This window comes from Anabrus simplex, chromosome 1 (assembly GCF_040414725.1).
Source record: "Anabrus simplex isolate iqAnaSimp1 chromosome 1, ASM4041472v1, whole genome shotgun sequence".
NCBI lineage: Eukaryota > Metazoa > Arthropoda > Insecta > Orthoptera > Tettigoniidae > Anabrus > Anabrus simplex.
In genome coordinates, this window is record NC_090265.1 from 413,841,171 (window position 1) to 413,858,876 (window position 17,706).

At 38.6% G+C, this 17,706-nt stretch overlaps 1 protein-coding gene across 4 annotated transcripts in view; it reads left to right on the forward strand.

Annotated features, from left to right (window-relative positions):
- Positions 1–17,706, forward strand: part of Pdxk (pyridoxal kinase) — a 177,318-nt gene that overhangs the window by 111,137 nt on the left and 48,475 nt on the right. For 2 of the 4 annotated variants that reach the window (XM_067135089.2, XM_067135087.2), the window contains exons 6-7: positions 3,568–3,756; positions 3,844–3,903. In XM_067135089.2, the coding sequence (XP_066991190.2) occupies positions 3,568–3,756; positions 3,844–3,903 (249 nt within the window). Of the gene's footprint in view, positions 1–3,567; positions 3,757–3,843; positions 3,975–5,258; positions 6,750–17,706 lie in introns of those variants that run through there. The other 2 variants (XM_067135085.2, XM_067135086.2) reach the window with 2 other exon arrangements.

Here is a 17,706-nt window from a genome sequence, read left to right on the forward strand (position 1 = left end):
CTCAATTCACAAAAACAAGAACAACACTCGCTGGGCTTATTACCTAACATATGTCAAATAGGTGGCACTTCCGAACAATCCGTACTTTCTGTGACGTTACACTGATGAATACTTTCCACATGAATTAATAAACAGCAGTGAAAACGTAGACTCATATACCCTGAATTACAAATACGCTACATAGAATTCTTTAACTAGAGATCAGTATATTTATCGAGTGCGCATCTCTCAGGTGGAAGCACTTATTAGTAATATATACAACACTTGGACACCAGCAACATTGGTGACTGTCGACTCCAATTTGAGTCTTCAAACATTTATAAATATGACTCTTACACAATATAACAAGTATTACATTGCGTGGTGGAGTGTCAGCGTGTAAAGCAATCATGGCTAGGTACAGTTAATGCTCTTGAAATCATCTTAGTTCAACAAGGCCTCAAGTATCCGACCTAGAAATCCGTCATTTGGATTGGGATCAAACTGCTGTTCCACTGACTTGAGGTATTCATCTTAAATGCCCTATCTAACGGCTCATTAAATCAAGAAGGAAAAAAACCCATCATCCTATATGTTCATCTGAATAAATCCTCTGTGGGGAATGACAGATTAATTTGAGATGAAGATTTCAGTCCGGTGTGTTTAAATCCAGAGAATGGCGTGCAGTGATATCCCGGCCTTTCAGATCATGACCCAGTTGCCTGCATGGCAAGGAAACACTCCCTCTTGCCAGTAATTACTAGGCCATAAATCTTTCACCGCTTGGGACAATCACCGTCCTAATTGTCTCCTTCACAAACAGCTGGATTCTTAAACACAAAGAGCAGTATTCTTCGTAAGAGGCGATACAATGAAAACATTTTCATTATCTTGCGTTTCATTATCTCACTTATTCTAAATGCCTCTTTCAACTCTCCCATAGCTTCGACTGGTTTAATTATTCATTATCATTCATCTCAACCATACGCCCTTCTCTCCGTCAATACACGCATGAAACTGTAACCCATACTAATCAGATGCTTTTTGAATTGATTTTTAAGATCCTTTCCAAGGGGAATTCTATTGTAACAAACACTGTGGTCATACTCTCTCATGATCCACATTTGTACCTCAGTCAGGTCAATTCTTTCTTCATAAATATGACATGCCTTACTGCTACATGGAGAGTACCTAGTTTTATGTATTTACACGTATGACTGAAAAACCATGCTGTTTTACTTCTCATAATTAAAGGTCATGATTTAGGAAGATCTTGCCAACTAATTTATTCACTTTCAAAGAAACGTAGAGGAATTACCTATCCATCATACTAGTATTTGGTTTTCCTCTTACAAATAATTCGCAGACAGTTCTTCCCTCATCAACATCTGGTATAGTGCAAAATTTCTATACTCAAGTTGACCTCATTAAAGACTATTTTTATGTCATTGATTTAATGAGTTCTGTGTAAAATTTCTATGCCTGGAAGCAAATGTTCTTTTATTGGCGCACCAAAATTGTGTGTTGGTACACACGAAATATGCTGGTAAATTCGGGGAAATTGTCCTTTAGTGTATTGGATCACTGTAAATAGGCTCCTCCCTCTATGCCTGAAACAGACTCAAATTTGGTGTGCCTCTCTCTTGCTCTCTCCTTATATTGCGAGCACTATTCCATCTCTCTGCTGCGCCAGCGACTCAAGGCCTTTGTTCAGCAACTTACCACCCTCAGGTCTTGACTCAGCTGCGCATCGATCGTATCCCATACACGGTCCACATGATACAGATATATTTCAAATAATTTCCAAATAAATGCAGAAAATGACATGAATTCTTTACCAGATATCGTAAAATGTACCTGGGCAGGATACTGAATGGTTTCAGTATGAATGTGTTGTATGTATCGGCTAAAATTTATTGATCTCTCTTAACTTGGGGAGAGGGCCCTCGAATGTTGCTGTGCTGTTTGGATCACGTAGCTGTTGGCTTGCATTCGGGAGATAGTGGGTTCAACTCCCACTGTCGGCAGTTCTGAAGATGGTTTTCCATGATTTCCCATTTTCACACCAGACAAATGCTGGGGCTGTACCTTAACCCTATGCGGGTGGAAGCATTTGATGTCTGTACGCGGACCGAAAATATGACAAATTAAAACTCATCCAGAATTATCAAACACTAGCTACGTAATATTAATAACTTACCTTGAATATTGGATGTATTTCATTGCGGTCCATAGGATATTATTGAATATTTTCACGGCAGCATGTTAGCGCAAAAACACCATAAAAATCTTTCCACAAATAAGTTACTATGCAAGTCAAAGCCCTTATATCAGATAGTGAGATGACTAGTCTTTGATTCTACATGTTGTAGTGGCGGTGTTGCTTGTTGTTTCCATTTGTTTCCCTGATACTGTTTCTTGGTAAATTACTGTATGTCAAAATTTTGGTATTAAAAAATAGTGAAAAGTGCTCTGTAGGCTTAGTCGTCATGTCAAAATATATATGTAAAATTGGTCCTTGATTAATATTATATATCGGAATGGTACTTGTAGGTCTTGTGTCTAAATTACTTGCGTCAGTCCTTTCGTCAGCTGTTTCGTTGTACTGAGAAGACTCACTACTTGCATTTCCGTCTTTGGACTCTTCAAATAAAAAAATCACTTTCATCTACATCCATAGAGTCCAAAACTGAAGCAATCTATTGCTCACCAACTCTCTTCTTACCAACCATGTCACAAAATAGCTATATAAATTGCAAAAAGCCAGTCTCAAAACTCGCGATGCATGCTTAACTGAACACGATAACCTCTCACAGCTTGTAAAAAGCTAGCAGTGAGATAACGCAACTCTATTTGAGGATTCCTCTTTCAGCCAGGCCTATAAGTGTCGTTTACTGCTTTCGGTTGTTTTTTTATTCCTACATATCTGGGGTGATAGCAGCTCGCCTGTCCATATAGAATCAACTTCACTTATACTCTCTACTCAGCCTTAATATTTGGTAATATTGGCAGTGTAATTATGTTAGCACTTCATTGAATGATGTTAACTTCCCTTTTTGTGTAAAATTATGAACTGAAAAGTGTGATCATGTACTGATATTTCATATGCGAGGTAGTGTTATGTGCCACCATAATCAAAAGTTACAAAAAAAAAAAAGTTCTATATAGGAACGAAAATAAGAGTATGAGTTACAAGGTTAAACCTTTTCTATTCTACCATTATTGTTAAAATACAGCTTTCTACTGGATTTAAAAATCTGATAGTATTAATCCTAAAGAAACCTTATTTAGAGTCTTTTTTTATGTTCTCTGTTAATTATATCTCGCCAATACAAATTAATGTCCAGACAAGCAGCTGGGTATATTCTGTATATTGAAATGAATAATAGAATGTTTGCATTAGTGCTAAAGTTTTTCCTAATTTCTATGATACTTCTACATGCCTCTTCTTACAGAAAGGAAATTAAATGCTTCTGAAAGATTATTTAATTCTCTGGGAATTGATTTGTGATTACATCTGTTGTATATTATCCTTCAGTGTGCTTTTGATTCTTTTATAGTAAGTACCTTTCTTGGTCTTTTTTGAAGGTGGCCAGAATGCTTCTGCTAAAATAAGAATTCCAAAGCTTCCAGCTTATTTTACTGGGACTGGCGATCTATTTGCTGCATTGTTCTTGGCATGGATGACCCTTTCTAATAGTGATCTTGTGGTGTCTTTGGAAAGAACCATTGGAACTATGCAAGCTATACTAAAACGCACCCTTCAGCATGCCCAAGGTAAGAATTGGATTTTGTAGTCCTCTTCTTTTATTTGATAATAAAATTCCAGATTCTATAAGTTTGTAAATTTTTCCTGTTTCTTAGTTTCAGGTGAACAGGGCCCAAAGTACTCAGCTGCTGCATTGGAACTGAAATTGATTCAGAGTAAGACAGATATTGAAAATCCACATTGTACTGTACAAGCTGAAATTGTGTCTGCACAAAAATAGCTGCTGGTAGTAAGAATATTATATGAAATACACTGACTTAGCAAATGTCATGGGATAGTCACCTAATAGAGTGTGGGGTCTCCTCTGGTCCTGCGAACTGCAGTGAGACGCCGTGGAAGTGAGTCGACAAGTCCCTGGTAGTCCTCTGGACACAGCTGACACCAAATCGTTTGGCGGCCGCCAATGCTGGTCTGGTCGTGGCTGCAGGATCCATGGCACAGAGCCTGCGTTCCAGGACATCCTAGATATGTTCGATAGGGTTCATATCAGGGCTCCTGGGTGGCCATGGCAGTCGTTGGACCTCTGCTGCATGTTCCTGGAACCATTCCTGGGATACGTGGGAGCGATAGGCGCGTTATCATCTTGAAGCACCGCAGAACCGTCTGGGCTCTGGAAGGCCAAAAATGGGTGGAGATGGTCTCCGAGCAGCTCAACATACCGCGTATCATTCAAAGTCTCTTCCAGAAGAACTAGGGGGCTTATTCCATACCAGGTAAATGCACCCCAGACCATAACACAGAAACCAGCGCCCTGGACCACACCTTCAAGGCAGGTGGGATCCTTCGCTTCATGTGGTCTGCGCCATACACAGTGCCTCCCATCAGCATGGTGCAGTTGAAATCGTGATTCGTCCGACCATATCACGTTACGCCATTGTTCCAGTGTCCATCCCTGGTGACTAGCGACAAATGCGCGTCGTGCCTGTTGACGTTGGGTTAACAGCGTCGCCGGCTCCCAAACCCCAAAGAACCCATGTTCCTACGGATTGTCCACTGGGAGACATGTCTAGCATGGCCTGTGTTGAATTGAGCCGTGATTTGTTGCACGGTTGCCCGTCTGTCACTATTGACACTCCATCTCAGATGTCGCCGGTCACGGTCATTGAGGGTGGCTGGACGGCTGGTCGTTCGTCTGTTATGGACCGTGACACCTGCATTCAACCATTCACGATACACCCTGGACACGGTTGACCGTGTGAAGCCGAATTCCCACACCACTTTCGAAATCGCACTTTTCATCCGTCGGGCACCGACCACCATACCCTGTTCGAACGGTGTCAGCTCACGACGACGTTCCATGTTACACCTGTCACATGCACAGCCACTGCTCAGAAGGTCTCCTATACAACTGCCGCTGGCACAGGGGGTGTGTGGTGCGCAGACAACACACCTACGCATCAGTGCTCCTCTATCCCATGACATTTGCTCAATCAGTGTACTTTTAGCAACCTTTAGTTTCAGTAAATTTTATTTTTGTATGATATTTATGATTGTATTACTTATCTTTCAGAGGAGTTAATCACAGAAAAACGTGGAGGTGTAACCTTCCAGTTTAGTAGCTGCAAAATAGTTACAAACCGTCACAGGGTTAAAATGGTTATAAACCTTTAGTAGTTGATATTATGTTAGGGGCCAAGAATAATTCTGTGCTGAGTATGTAAGGACTTTTATTTCAGATAAATACATTTTATTTTTGTTATGAATTTTTAAATATATTTGTTGTTATAGACAAAATATACATTCTTTTCATTCCATAATTTTTATTATGAGCACATTTTTTTAACATTCTTATTAAACTTGATGCTTTGACAATAATTGAAATACAGTATGCTGATATTGGAACACTGTAACGGATAAATTCTAATTCTTTATGTGACCAAAACCGAACCATACCTGTCAGCAGCTGAATGACTTACTAAGACTGTACCAAATGATTTATGAAAATAATCCAAAGATTTCTCATTGGAAATATTTTGCATAACTTGACAATTTTACAATGATAAACCAGATATTGTATTTCATATTCAAACTTGCCAGTGAAAGAACGGAGTAAATCTTGGATATACCCTACCTTTTACTTTTCATGAACTCTGATAAAAAAGAAAGGAAATGGAAAATATTTTTTGGGTCAATATACAGTGAATTTCAGTTTCTCTTGGTATTTGCCATAAAGTTGATTGAGTTTTGTACAGATCTTATATAAGGGAACTAGATTGTCAAAATACTTCTGTTTCACTTTAGTAGAGTATTTCTAGTCTTGGAAACTTGTATATATTTTGCTTGATATTTTCAAAACATCTGTTAACGTTTTCAGCCAGACATATTGACTTAATCTCTTTTTTCCCAGACTGATGAACTTTTTCCCCTATTTAACAGACTAATTTATTTCTCAACTAACCATAGAATTATATGACATTGAAATACTGTCAAAAGGAATTGAGATTGTATAATACCAGGAAAGGTTCAAACGATTGAGCTTATAGTTTATGTACACTGCTGCAGTAATAAGAATTTCAGGTTCTTCTGTACGGTATTTTTCTTCAGTGCTCAAATTGCTCCTTCTGTGGATATGGTAGAGTACCGGCCTATGGATCCCAAGATCTCTGATTCAGATTCGGCAGAGTTAGTTGGATTTTTCAAGGGTGGAAAAGATCCATTTGATTCCATGTTGTATGAAATCGACATGTAAAAGATTTCCGGTGATACATATGGTGTTAATCTGACAAAATTAATTAAAACTCAGCTATAGATTGTCCTGCTGGCCCTGCGGTGTAGGGGTAGCTTACCTGCCTCTTCTCCGGAGGTCCCGGGTTCAATTCCCGGCCAGGTCAGTGGTTTTTACCTGGATCTGAGGACTGGCTTGAGGTCCACTCAGCCGATGTGATTACAATTGAGGAGTTATCTGACGGTGAGATGGCATCCCCGGTCTAAAAAGCCAAGGTTAATGGCCGTGAGGATTCCTTGTGCTGACCACACAACACCTCGTAATCTGCAGGCCTGTGGGATGAGCAGCAGTCGCTTGGTAGGCCGAGGCCCTTCGGGGCTGTTGCGCCAGAGGGTTTGGTTTGGTTTGGTTTGGTTTGGTTTGGTTTGGTTTGGTTTGGTTTGGTTTGGTTTGGTTTGGTTTGGTTTGGTTTGGTTTGGTTTGGTTTTATAGATTGTCCTACAGAGTTCCTCTGCTGTCTGGGAGAGTAAAACAGAGCATCAAAATTGACATGCAAACAGCCTTCAAATCCAAATGCCTACACATGATACGTGGAGCAGTGTGATTATTGTTGCTCCAACGAATACCTCTATTGGCTATGTATGTATGTATGTATGTATGTATGTATGTATGTATGTATGTATGTATGTATGTATGTATGTATGTATGTATGTATGTATGTATGTATGTATGTCTATCCCTTAGTTTGATTTCCTGATAGGTGTGGGGGGATGAGGTGAGATGAAATTATATGGCATGTTTTTATAACCAGATGACCTTCCTGTTATCAGCGTCAGTTGAGGATGTAATGAAGATGCAATGAATGATGAATGACATAGGATAAGGAGGTGGAAGGAATATGCTGTGTCCTATGAATAGGAACTGCTGGGTATTGACCTAAAAGTGAAAATGGGAAACTGCAGAAAACCATTCTCATTACAGGCAATGGCAGGGTTCAAACCCACTTGTCTCCCAGATGCAGAGTTTAGCTCTAGAGCCATAGCGCGTTGATACGCACGACTAATCCACTTGGTACCTCTATTGGCTTGGTACTTTTCTGAAATCTCATGGTATTAAGTTATAGTAAAGTAAACTCGTGCCCTTGTATCCCTTGAGGTGGCATAGTTCCTCTTTGGGCACAGCTCCAATGGAGGTGAGCTGCATATACCTTTTCGACCATATGCCAGCCGTTCTGCCAATCTTTAATTTCTAGCAATATTGGGAATCGAACCCAGGCCTGCATGAATGACAGCTAATAGTGTTAACCATTACACTAGGGAGGCATTAAGTTATAGTGATGGTGGTGGTGAGTGTTGCTTGAAGGTAAGCCAATGTAAGACAAGGCAAGATTATCAATTCTACGGCATTAAGTTGATGAGGTATTACTTCCAGTGAAATCTCATTCCGCAGTTGTTGAACAAAGAGCGCCAGTTGTCATGAGTTGGCTCTCAAGATCCTTTTTTATTTACCAGGCTCAGACAGTTAAGGTACTGGCTTTTTGAGCTCAAGTTGGCAGGTTTGATCCTGGCTCAGTCTGCGAGTATTTGAAGGTGCTCGAATACGTCAGCCTCGCGTTGGTAGATTTACAGGTATGTGAAAGAACTCCTGTGAGACAAAATTTTGGTACCGTACCTCAGCATCTCCAAGAGACCATAAAAGTTGTTAGGGGGATGTAACCACTGTCGGCAGCCCTGAAAATGGTTTTCCGTGGTTTCCCATTTTCACGCCAGGCAAATGCTGGGGCTGTACCTTAATTAAGGCCACGGCCGCTTCCTTCCCATTCCTAGCCCTTCCCTGTCCCATAGTCGCCATAAGACCTATCTGTGTCGGTGCGACGTAAAACAACTAGCAAAAAAAAAAAAAAGGGGGGGGGGGATGTAAAACCAATAATATTATTATATCAAGAATTTTCTTGTTATCTTCATGTGCCTGTACATATTTACCGAGATTCCAGTCTGGAAACCTATGATCTCAGATAGAATTATAGTGACTTTGTGAACTTCTGTTGAGCCATGCATCCATACATACATGGGCTCATGGAAAAATACTGTTTGTTTGGATATATTTTTTAAGAAACATACAGTCGGAAGGTTGACCATCCTATTAATGTTTAGCTCTGTCAAGCAGTCATAAATGCTTTCAACAGTTGCCACTTGTTGGAATCTAAAGACATTAAACAAGCCATCCTGACAAAGGGTCTGTACTGAATTTCTGTTTTAAATTTTACATCCTGATCATGAATCCATTCAATTTTTACTTTTTCTAAATTATTGTTCTTACTTCACTTATACAATCTATCTTTTTTTTGTCTTTGACAGTTCTTTATAATACTTAAGCTCCCAGTTTTTTAATAATTCTAGTTTCCCCTACTTCGTTATAAGTCTATGCATATTTCTGTAGATTACAAATTTTTTGAATTAGACTCAGTTTTCCCTTTACTCACTCAAAAGACCCTGTCTACTGGTAAGAATGAATGAATGCCCTAGAACTGGAAAATGTAAGTACGCATCCCTTACATTTGACAGAGAATTCTTCAGTAGCCAAAATTGTGAGGGACCACAGGGATCTTGAATTCTAATATGGAAGCCTAATTATTAAAATGGTACATACTATATAGAAAAACATGAACCACAATAATGCTGTGACCAGCACAGATGGTGACCTACGTGTGATAGAGATGGTGATTTAAGATGCTGATTGAGTCTTTTATATTTACTATGACGTTCTCTAATGTAGGGTAATGACTGCTCAACCCCTTCATACTTAGTTACAGATACTTCGTTACACTGCCTTTTGTTATTTGGTTGCAGACATTCCGTTTTTACTCTTGGCGTACTAGATGGCAGAGTAAACCGGATCACTCTTGGGCATCTATGGCTAAGTTTTAATTAACTTTGTCGGGTAAACACCAACTGAATTACCAGAGATCTTTTACATGCTGACATCGTAGGACATGGAGTGTTGAATGGACATTTTCCCGCTCTTCAAAAAATCCAATTTCTTCTGCTGGGTTTGAACCCGCGATCTTGGGATCCGGAGGCCGACACGCTACTACTGATCCACAAAGGGAGCTATTTAAGAGATCGAAATGTATATTGTCCAAAGTATAAGTGAACTTTCTAACATACTCGTTAAGTTACTGATCTCTTGCAACATTACGTGTAATCCAGTATCCCAATAAGGAACTACAGTAGAAGTCCGTTATAGCGAGAATTCGTAACAGCGAAAAATTTACTCGCTATAGCAGATTGTCGTTATATCCATTTTTTTGTAAAAGTCGGGAAAACCCCCATCCACATTAAAATCAGTATGAAATAGCAATCAGTTTGTTCAAAACTTGCGTTTTCGTGGATAATATCCACACTACAGCTTACTTGTTTGTGTTTTTCGAAATCCAGTACCACGTGAAACCGTGTGTTTAATTTCATTCTGAAAAATGTATCTATATATATACCGCATTTCTCCAAATCCAAGAAGACCCTGATTTTCCTTCAAAAATTTTAATCAGGCTTAAAAAGTGCTTTGTAAAATCATATGAATGTCTTTCTTATACAGTACGCATTTTAGACTATTTGTAGACGCCGAGCATTGGCTTTAGTTATGCCGTATTTTTTTTTGCGGCCGTACAATTATGCTTTATTTCAGCGGGTTTAATAACCATTGACTTAAAATTGGCAACATAATATCAAAGGGAACTCGTAGAAAGTTTGCCGGCAATACATAATCCACGCGTCTCTACAATACGACGATCCATCAGGAAAATATTCTTCCTTACTATAAAACTGTTACTTTCACTCAGGCGCTACACGCATGTCTTGCTTGCCGGATTCGGTCAACTTCAGCAGCTAGCGATGTACAAATAGGTCTTAATTGCGGACTTTGAAAGTCAACAAAAGAGTTTATTGCGCCGCGGTATGGCAATTCTGCCCTTGCAATTTTTTGCACATAGCTCACAATTTCATCTTCGACTTCTTTAAAGCGTCCTTGTTGCGGTCCACTGAATACATTTTTTTGTGCAGTACCAGTACGTATTTTTAAGCTATCTTTGTCTTCACGGCAACGCCGAATATTGGCTTTAGGTAGGCCTATATCGTATTTTCTTGCGGCTGCACAATTGTTATACATTTCCGAGTGTTTAATAGCCATTAACTTAAAATTGGCATCATAACATCGACGAGAACCCATTGAAAATTTGCCGGCAATACCTGTTCCACGTATCTTTACAATACAACGATTCATCACGAAAATATTCCTGCTGTCTATAAAACTTAATTTTACTAAGTGTCAGGTACAGCAGACGCGTTATAACTCTGCTACTGAGTAGCCGTGGCCTTTCTAAGAATTCGAAGTCTCGCCTGTTTTTTTATGCCATTCTGCAGATTTGAGAAACTTTTCTAAAATTTTTTTTTAGAGGATAATAGAATGTCATTCTGTCTTCACTATTTCGTTACGCAAAGGCACTGTACAATCGGTCGCCACGGCTAGCGATGTATGATAAAGAGGCAGTCGTTTATTGTCAACGAGTTTTGTGTGCGCGCGGGGGAGGGTGAAAAAAACAGCGTGGTTACTGCGGTACTGTAACCGTATATGTATCATGAAAACCTATTAGAAATGCATGTAGAGAAATGATAAACCTCCTCGCTAAAAATTGACATGGGAATAGCTTTCCGAAATTTAACTAGATGCGAAGAAATATAAACTATCCTCTGAAATCAGTGATGTACCCTGCCATATCTTGAGGTGCATCACATTCTTACTTAATTTTAGTATACAGTATACCTTTAAAATTAAGAGATTGTTTACTTCAGCCTTTATTTTTAATGAGTTAACAACTGTTATTGGCCACGTTGTTTACGCATTTATTACGAAAACGTGTTATCCTCTTTCATTTCGAATTTTCTTTAGAGAACAGCAGTCGACGGGTAGGCCTATTACTAATCGACTCCAATATCGCCTTAGAATGTTGACAAGAAAGCTCGCAAATGCACATAGAGCGAAAATTATACCGTACCGAAGATGATCGTTCGCATTTTGTGGCAAACGTTTCAGTTTTGTTATTCAAATAGTGTCATCTATCCTAACTTATCTGTACTGTATGTATGATGAAAACATACTTCAAGCGCCAGTAGAGAAACTATAACCTTCTCACTATAAATTGACATGCTTTCCGTAATTTAACGGACGCGAGAAAATATAAACTAACCTCGTAATCATTGACGCAGTCTGCCATATCTTGAGGTGTAGGCCTATCCCATTCTTACTTAATTGCGGTATTTAGCATTAAAATTAAGTGATCATTTATTCAGCGTTTATCTTTAACGAGTTAACAACGGTTATTGGACACGTTATTTACGCATTTATTACGAAAACACGTTCTCTTCTTTCATTTTCCTTGCGGAAGAGCAGTCGATGGGTATTGCTAATAGACTCCGACATTGCCTTCGAATTACATAAAATCAGCTTCATGGTCCGTATCGCACTTCAATAGATTCACAATTAAGTATTTAATTTATTTTCCACCTCGTCGATACAATGATTGCTTAAGGCAATTTTTAATGGTCAAAAGTGGTACATGTTTCGTATATTATCAACATCTTCAGCCACATAACACTGTTTAGATGAAAAATATATAAAATTGACAAAGTAATGCATGTTAATTTTAAGGACACTTCCTCTAAAGCATTACTTTGTCAATTTTATATATTTTTCATCTAAACAGTGTTATGTGGCTGAAGATGTTGATAATATACGAAACATGTACCACTTTTGACCATTAAAAATTGCCTTAAGCAATCATTGTATCGACGAGGTGGGAAATAAATTAAATACTTAAATTGTGAATTGCCTTCGAATGTCGACGAGAGAGCTCGCTGGTGGGCATAGCGAGAAAACGAAACGGTACCGAAGATGATCGGTCGCATGCAGTATAATACTGCGTGCATAAATATCGCCAACGGAAAGAATCGACCTCGCAAAATCGCTCGTAATAACGGATGCGTCAGTGATTGGGCTCTCGCTGTAACCGAAGGATAATACACAGTTTAATGTAGGAATTTTGAAGGGACGCACAAAAGTTACCATTATAACGGGGTTCTCGTTATATGCCGTACTCGCTATAGCGGACTTCTACTGTAACTCTGAAAATGGCATTCCATTATTATTCAGTTTTTTGCTTTTGAAAAATTTGCATTAACGGACATTATATGTTTTGATTGGTTGCTCTCCCATCTAATATTTTTTATGATGACTCCATTTACTTTCACACCTAGCTCAGTATCATGCAAAGCTTCTTTGAATATGTGGTTGGCATAAAGGTTGAATAGGAGTGGTGAAAATATACAACCATGACATACTCTTATTACAAGATATTAGAATCATTCCGTATTGACGGTTTTCACTTTACAAATGTGAAAAAATGAGTGTATCCTCCTAATTCAGTACATCATATATTCCATCATTAGACGAAGTAAACAAATTCAAACATATTTCCACGAGGTCACTTACAGTTTACCATGCATCTGTCATCTCCGTAACACAGCTTCTCAATTTTATGTCGCAGCCCTTCCGACCTTTTATAATAAGGCAAACCAACCAGTCAACATTTTGAAATGATAATCAAGAAAGGGACCGCTAGATTGAGAAGATATTGAGAATGCTGCTGTTCTAAAGCTTTAAATTTCATCGGTGTTTTTCCTTGTCACAGGCTTTTTGCCTGCACATTATATCAGGCTTGGTTTCTAAAACTTTTTCACTCCCACTCCCCTCCTAGCCAATTTGATGTGATGGGTTTCTACAAAGATAGATTTTCTGCCTGAATTTTTGACAGTGATTTCAACCTGTTTTATTATTGTTACAAAACCAATAGTTTGTAAACTATGAGCTCCACAACCTCCCTATGTGCACTTATTGCTCATTTCCATCTGTATCATTTGTTTTCATTTCTTTTCTTCTTAGGTTAACACAGATTTTAGTTTCAATTATTGTTTTGTATTAACACCTGTTTCACTGAATTTTGTCGCAGTGAGTTGTTCTTTGCTCCACATAATGATGTAAATATTGTATATTGTGCTTATTTTGTTTCCGTCTAGGCTCTCTTTTGTTTTCATTTGTTCCTTCATTATGTTTTTTTTTTTTTTTTTGGCATTTTTAACTTGTATTATGTAAATTATTTCACACACACACACACACCTCATTTTTCACTGAAGATGGCTCAAACGAGCCGAAACATGTTTGAATTTGTTTACTCCGTCTAATGATGGAATATATGATGTATTGAATTAGGAGGGTCCATTCATTTTTTCACCTTTGTAAACTTGACATACTCCTCGTTAAATGCATATCTCTGAAGTTCTTGTTTGTCCAATCTTGACTGTGATTCACTGGTTCCAATAAAGAATTTTGTGAATATCTTTTATGATTAACTGTTTCTGCTGGAGAATCTCAATCATTTTATCGTGTTTCTCTATTGAATGCCTTCTCATAGTCGGTGAAACATGCACATACAACCTTGCATTGTGTAATAGCCTTCAGCAGTGACTGCAGTCCCAGTCCCTAGCTCACTTTCATTTGTTATGGTTACAACAAGGATATTGGAAACTTAGAACAATGATTGTGAAGAGGTAGGATAAGTGAAGTTTAATGTGTCATTTCAATTAAGTTTAGTGTGTCCATTCATGTAACTTGTTTGCTGTTGAAAGTATTTTACAGATATTACATATTTGGTTTATTTTCAATAGACTTAAGTTTCAATCCTTCATATGTTGCCTATTGTTTAGGTAATATAGTGGTATGCATATATCTGCTGTCTTCCACACTGACAGAATTTGCATAGCTTTAACTTACCCTTCCATGTACTTTCCATCACAGAGAGAACAATATATGTAAACTTTTGCCTATATAACTGGTGCTTACATCATCTTAAAGCTCTTCACAACCTATGAGATCCTTCTAAAATTCAAGTTTAAAAAGTGATATCCATAGTGCTCTCCCTGCATTTTGTTTTGGCATTTCTATGCTTGATTTTGAAGTCACATCCCATCCTTAAGCAGTTTATGTACCAAGATTAACATTTTTGTATACTGTAATCATACATTAAGTTCAACTTCCCATTTTTTTTCTTCTAATGTGCTTCTTCTTTCCTGTAAATAAATTTGGATATAAAAACGTGTCTCTGACAATAGTTTAAAGAATAGATGTGTTTTTAATTTAAACTGCTAATATGGGGGTTGGGGCATGAGTCATGGCAACTACTTCTTTCCACACGAATGCAGGATCTACCAGACAAATGGAAACATGCAGATGAGAGTAGGGAAAAGAAGGTACTGTTGAATGTGTGCATAATGCCAAGTAGGTTTACTACGTGTCAGATATAAATTTACTCATTCGATATAAATTTACTCATTTGGGACCAATATTTCAGGTTCCCTATGGGAATCAACATGTATATCATCTGATGGCCAGGTAGGCATCAATTTTTGGTCATGAGACTAAGTCTCATCGTGCATTGGCACTGCCGGTGGCTCCAAATAGCCTACGCAGTGGCCTCCACGGTGTGCACTAGCCATGGGTCTTGATGGGTGTGCTATTTACCAACTGATGAGCCCAACTTAGCACACTGGGGCGAAACGCTGGCAACCAGGAATGAGTTAGCTGGAAAATTTATAATGTCTAATAACGGACCATTTATATTGGTATTATAAAGTAACTGTCAGTCACAAATTCCTTTCGCTACATAACTCTTTTTCTCAGATAATACGGTAACCTATATGGTAAACCCTCAGACTAGTCCCCTAGATAGTCTATAACTTGTTGCCAGTGATGCAGGAGACGTTGGATACCAATCGCCTCACCCGGTGTGAATTTTGCAATCTCATATTTTACAGCAATGACAGTGTCCTCTCATGTCTCAAACTGTCTCCCATATGATGGTTCTTTCACTTTGGGGATGATGGCATACTGTGTCCACTTTTGCACCGTGATGCAAGTTTATGCAGATTAATATCTTCCCGTCCAACTCGTTGGCTGAATGGTCAGGGTACTGGCCTTCGGATCAGAGGGTCCCGGGTTCGATTCCCGGCCGGGTCGGGGATTTTAACCTTCATTGGTTAATTCCAGTGGCTCGGGGACTGGGCATTTGTGCTGTCCCCAACATCCCTGCAACTCACACACCACACATAACACTATCCTCCACCACAATAACACGCAGTTACCTACAAATGGCAGATGCTGCCCACCCTCATCGGAGGGACTGCCTTACAAGGGCTGCACTCGGCTAGAAATAGCCACACGAAAAAAAAAATCTTCCCATAAAATTCTGTGGATGGATTGTTTTTCAATGCCTGTTTTGGCTTGTAACTCAAGTAGTGCTCATCTTCTTTCCACGTCCATGCACTAGGTAATTACTGCACGTGACACACAGTCTGAGCACTAACAGGTCTGCCAAACCAATGCACGTCACTGCTTGTTTCACTTCCCTGCTGAAGTGTTGCTGCCTATCTTGCAACAGTTCAGTACGGAAGGCCATTATTTCCCACAGTTTCCACACGCTCTCTGTGACATATTTAGCATTGCGACCCCGGCTAATGGCCAGTTTGATGTATGCATCGTCACATCCATTGTGCACGCAACCTGACCCACTAATGCAGTCCCATCATCCCATGTGTGGTACCTGACCAACGCACCACCATCTCATGCTGTGTCCATGTATATGTCATGCTTTCCAGGACATATGACCTCTGTACAGTAGCACCTTGCAAATGTGAGGAAAAAGTAGTTGCCATGACGTGTCCCAACCCTCATATCAAAAGTATTTATCTTTCTATGTTAAACCAGTAAGTCATCACAGCTTGCAGGAAATGGTCCAACTTTCATTGTAAAATATACATTTCTAAATTATTTTATATTTAAGTAAAAACCCTTTTAAAAGATATTTTTGCCAGCCAGAATTTATAATCTTTCTGTTAGTAATGAGCTTTACGCAAGTGCTATTTTCTTTTGTAAACAGATTTATTCTTGGCAGCATTAGACTGAATACGTCTTCCAAAAGCATCACGTGTATCCAAAGCCTTATGTTGAAGAAATTCATGATAAAATCATGATAATTCTGACTATGTCAAGCTAAGATCTCTGATATCACAAAACAGAGACAATAAACGTAATTTGTTTTACCAAAATGTGGAGAGTGGTTGCTATAATGAAAGGACCAATTTTTAAAAAAAGATGTTATTGGTGTGTGCCTCAGTAGTTACAAAAAAGCAAATTAATTTGTAGTTCCTGAAAGTCCTATGACTGTGTTAGATACGTATTTCTTAATCACATCTCTGTGAAAGATACTGTAAAATTGTTAAAAAAGGTTGTAGTAGGATTAGTTGTCGCTATGACCTTGCATTAGAAAATTACAAGAAACAACTGTTTGTCCCGTGGACAACTGAGAGGTTAAGTTTATGTCTCTTCAAAACAAATTTGTTGTTTAATAATAATTCTGGAAAGTAATTTTAGTAATCCATCCAAATATGATCATGTGTAATAATAGATTCAAATGATGCAGTTCTAAATTAAAAATGTATACAGCACATCCAAGAGATAGACTTGTTATATGATAGACTGAAAGTACGGGGAAATTTGGAATATTGCTGGCTGCTCTTCAAAGATTGTTTTTTACACTAATTGTTCTAAAGATGTAATAAGAGAGCAATTGAATAAGTTATTTGAATGCAGCTTGTGATTTTTAGTCTTTTATTCTGAATTTTATATAGGTAGTATATGTGATCTTTATTGATATTTCTGAACTTTAAAAAATTATTTATATTAGGATGTTGTAGGGTTCGGAAGTTCCTGGACATACATTGTTTTTCAAATAAAAGCTCTTACCACTGTACCATAAACAAAAGAGATGAATTTTTTATCTAATGCCTACAATCAGTACGTAAGTACAGTGCAGTATCACCGAGCGAGTTGGCTGCGCGGTTAGGGGAGCGCATCATTGAGCTTGCATCTAGGAGATTGTGGGTTCGAATCCCACTGTCTGCAGCCCTGAAGATGGTTTTCCGTGGTTTCCCATTTTCACACCGGGCGAATGTTGGGGCTGTACCTTAATTAAGGCCATGGCTGCTTTCTTCCCATTCCTAGGCCTTTCCTATCCCATCATCGCCATAAGGCTATCTCTGTCAGTGCAACGTAAAGTAAATAGCAAATGAAAAAAAACCAGTGCAGTATCACACAGAAATGAGTTTAACATTTCTCTTCACACACATTA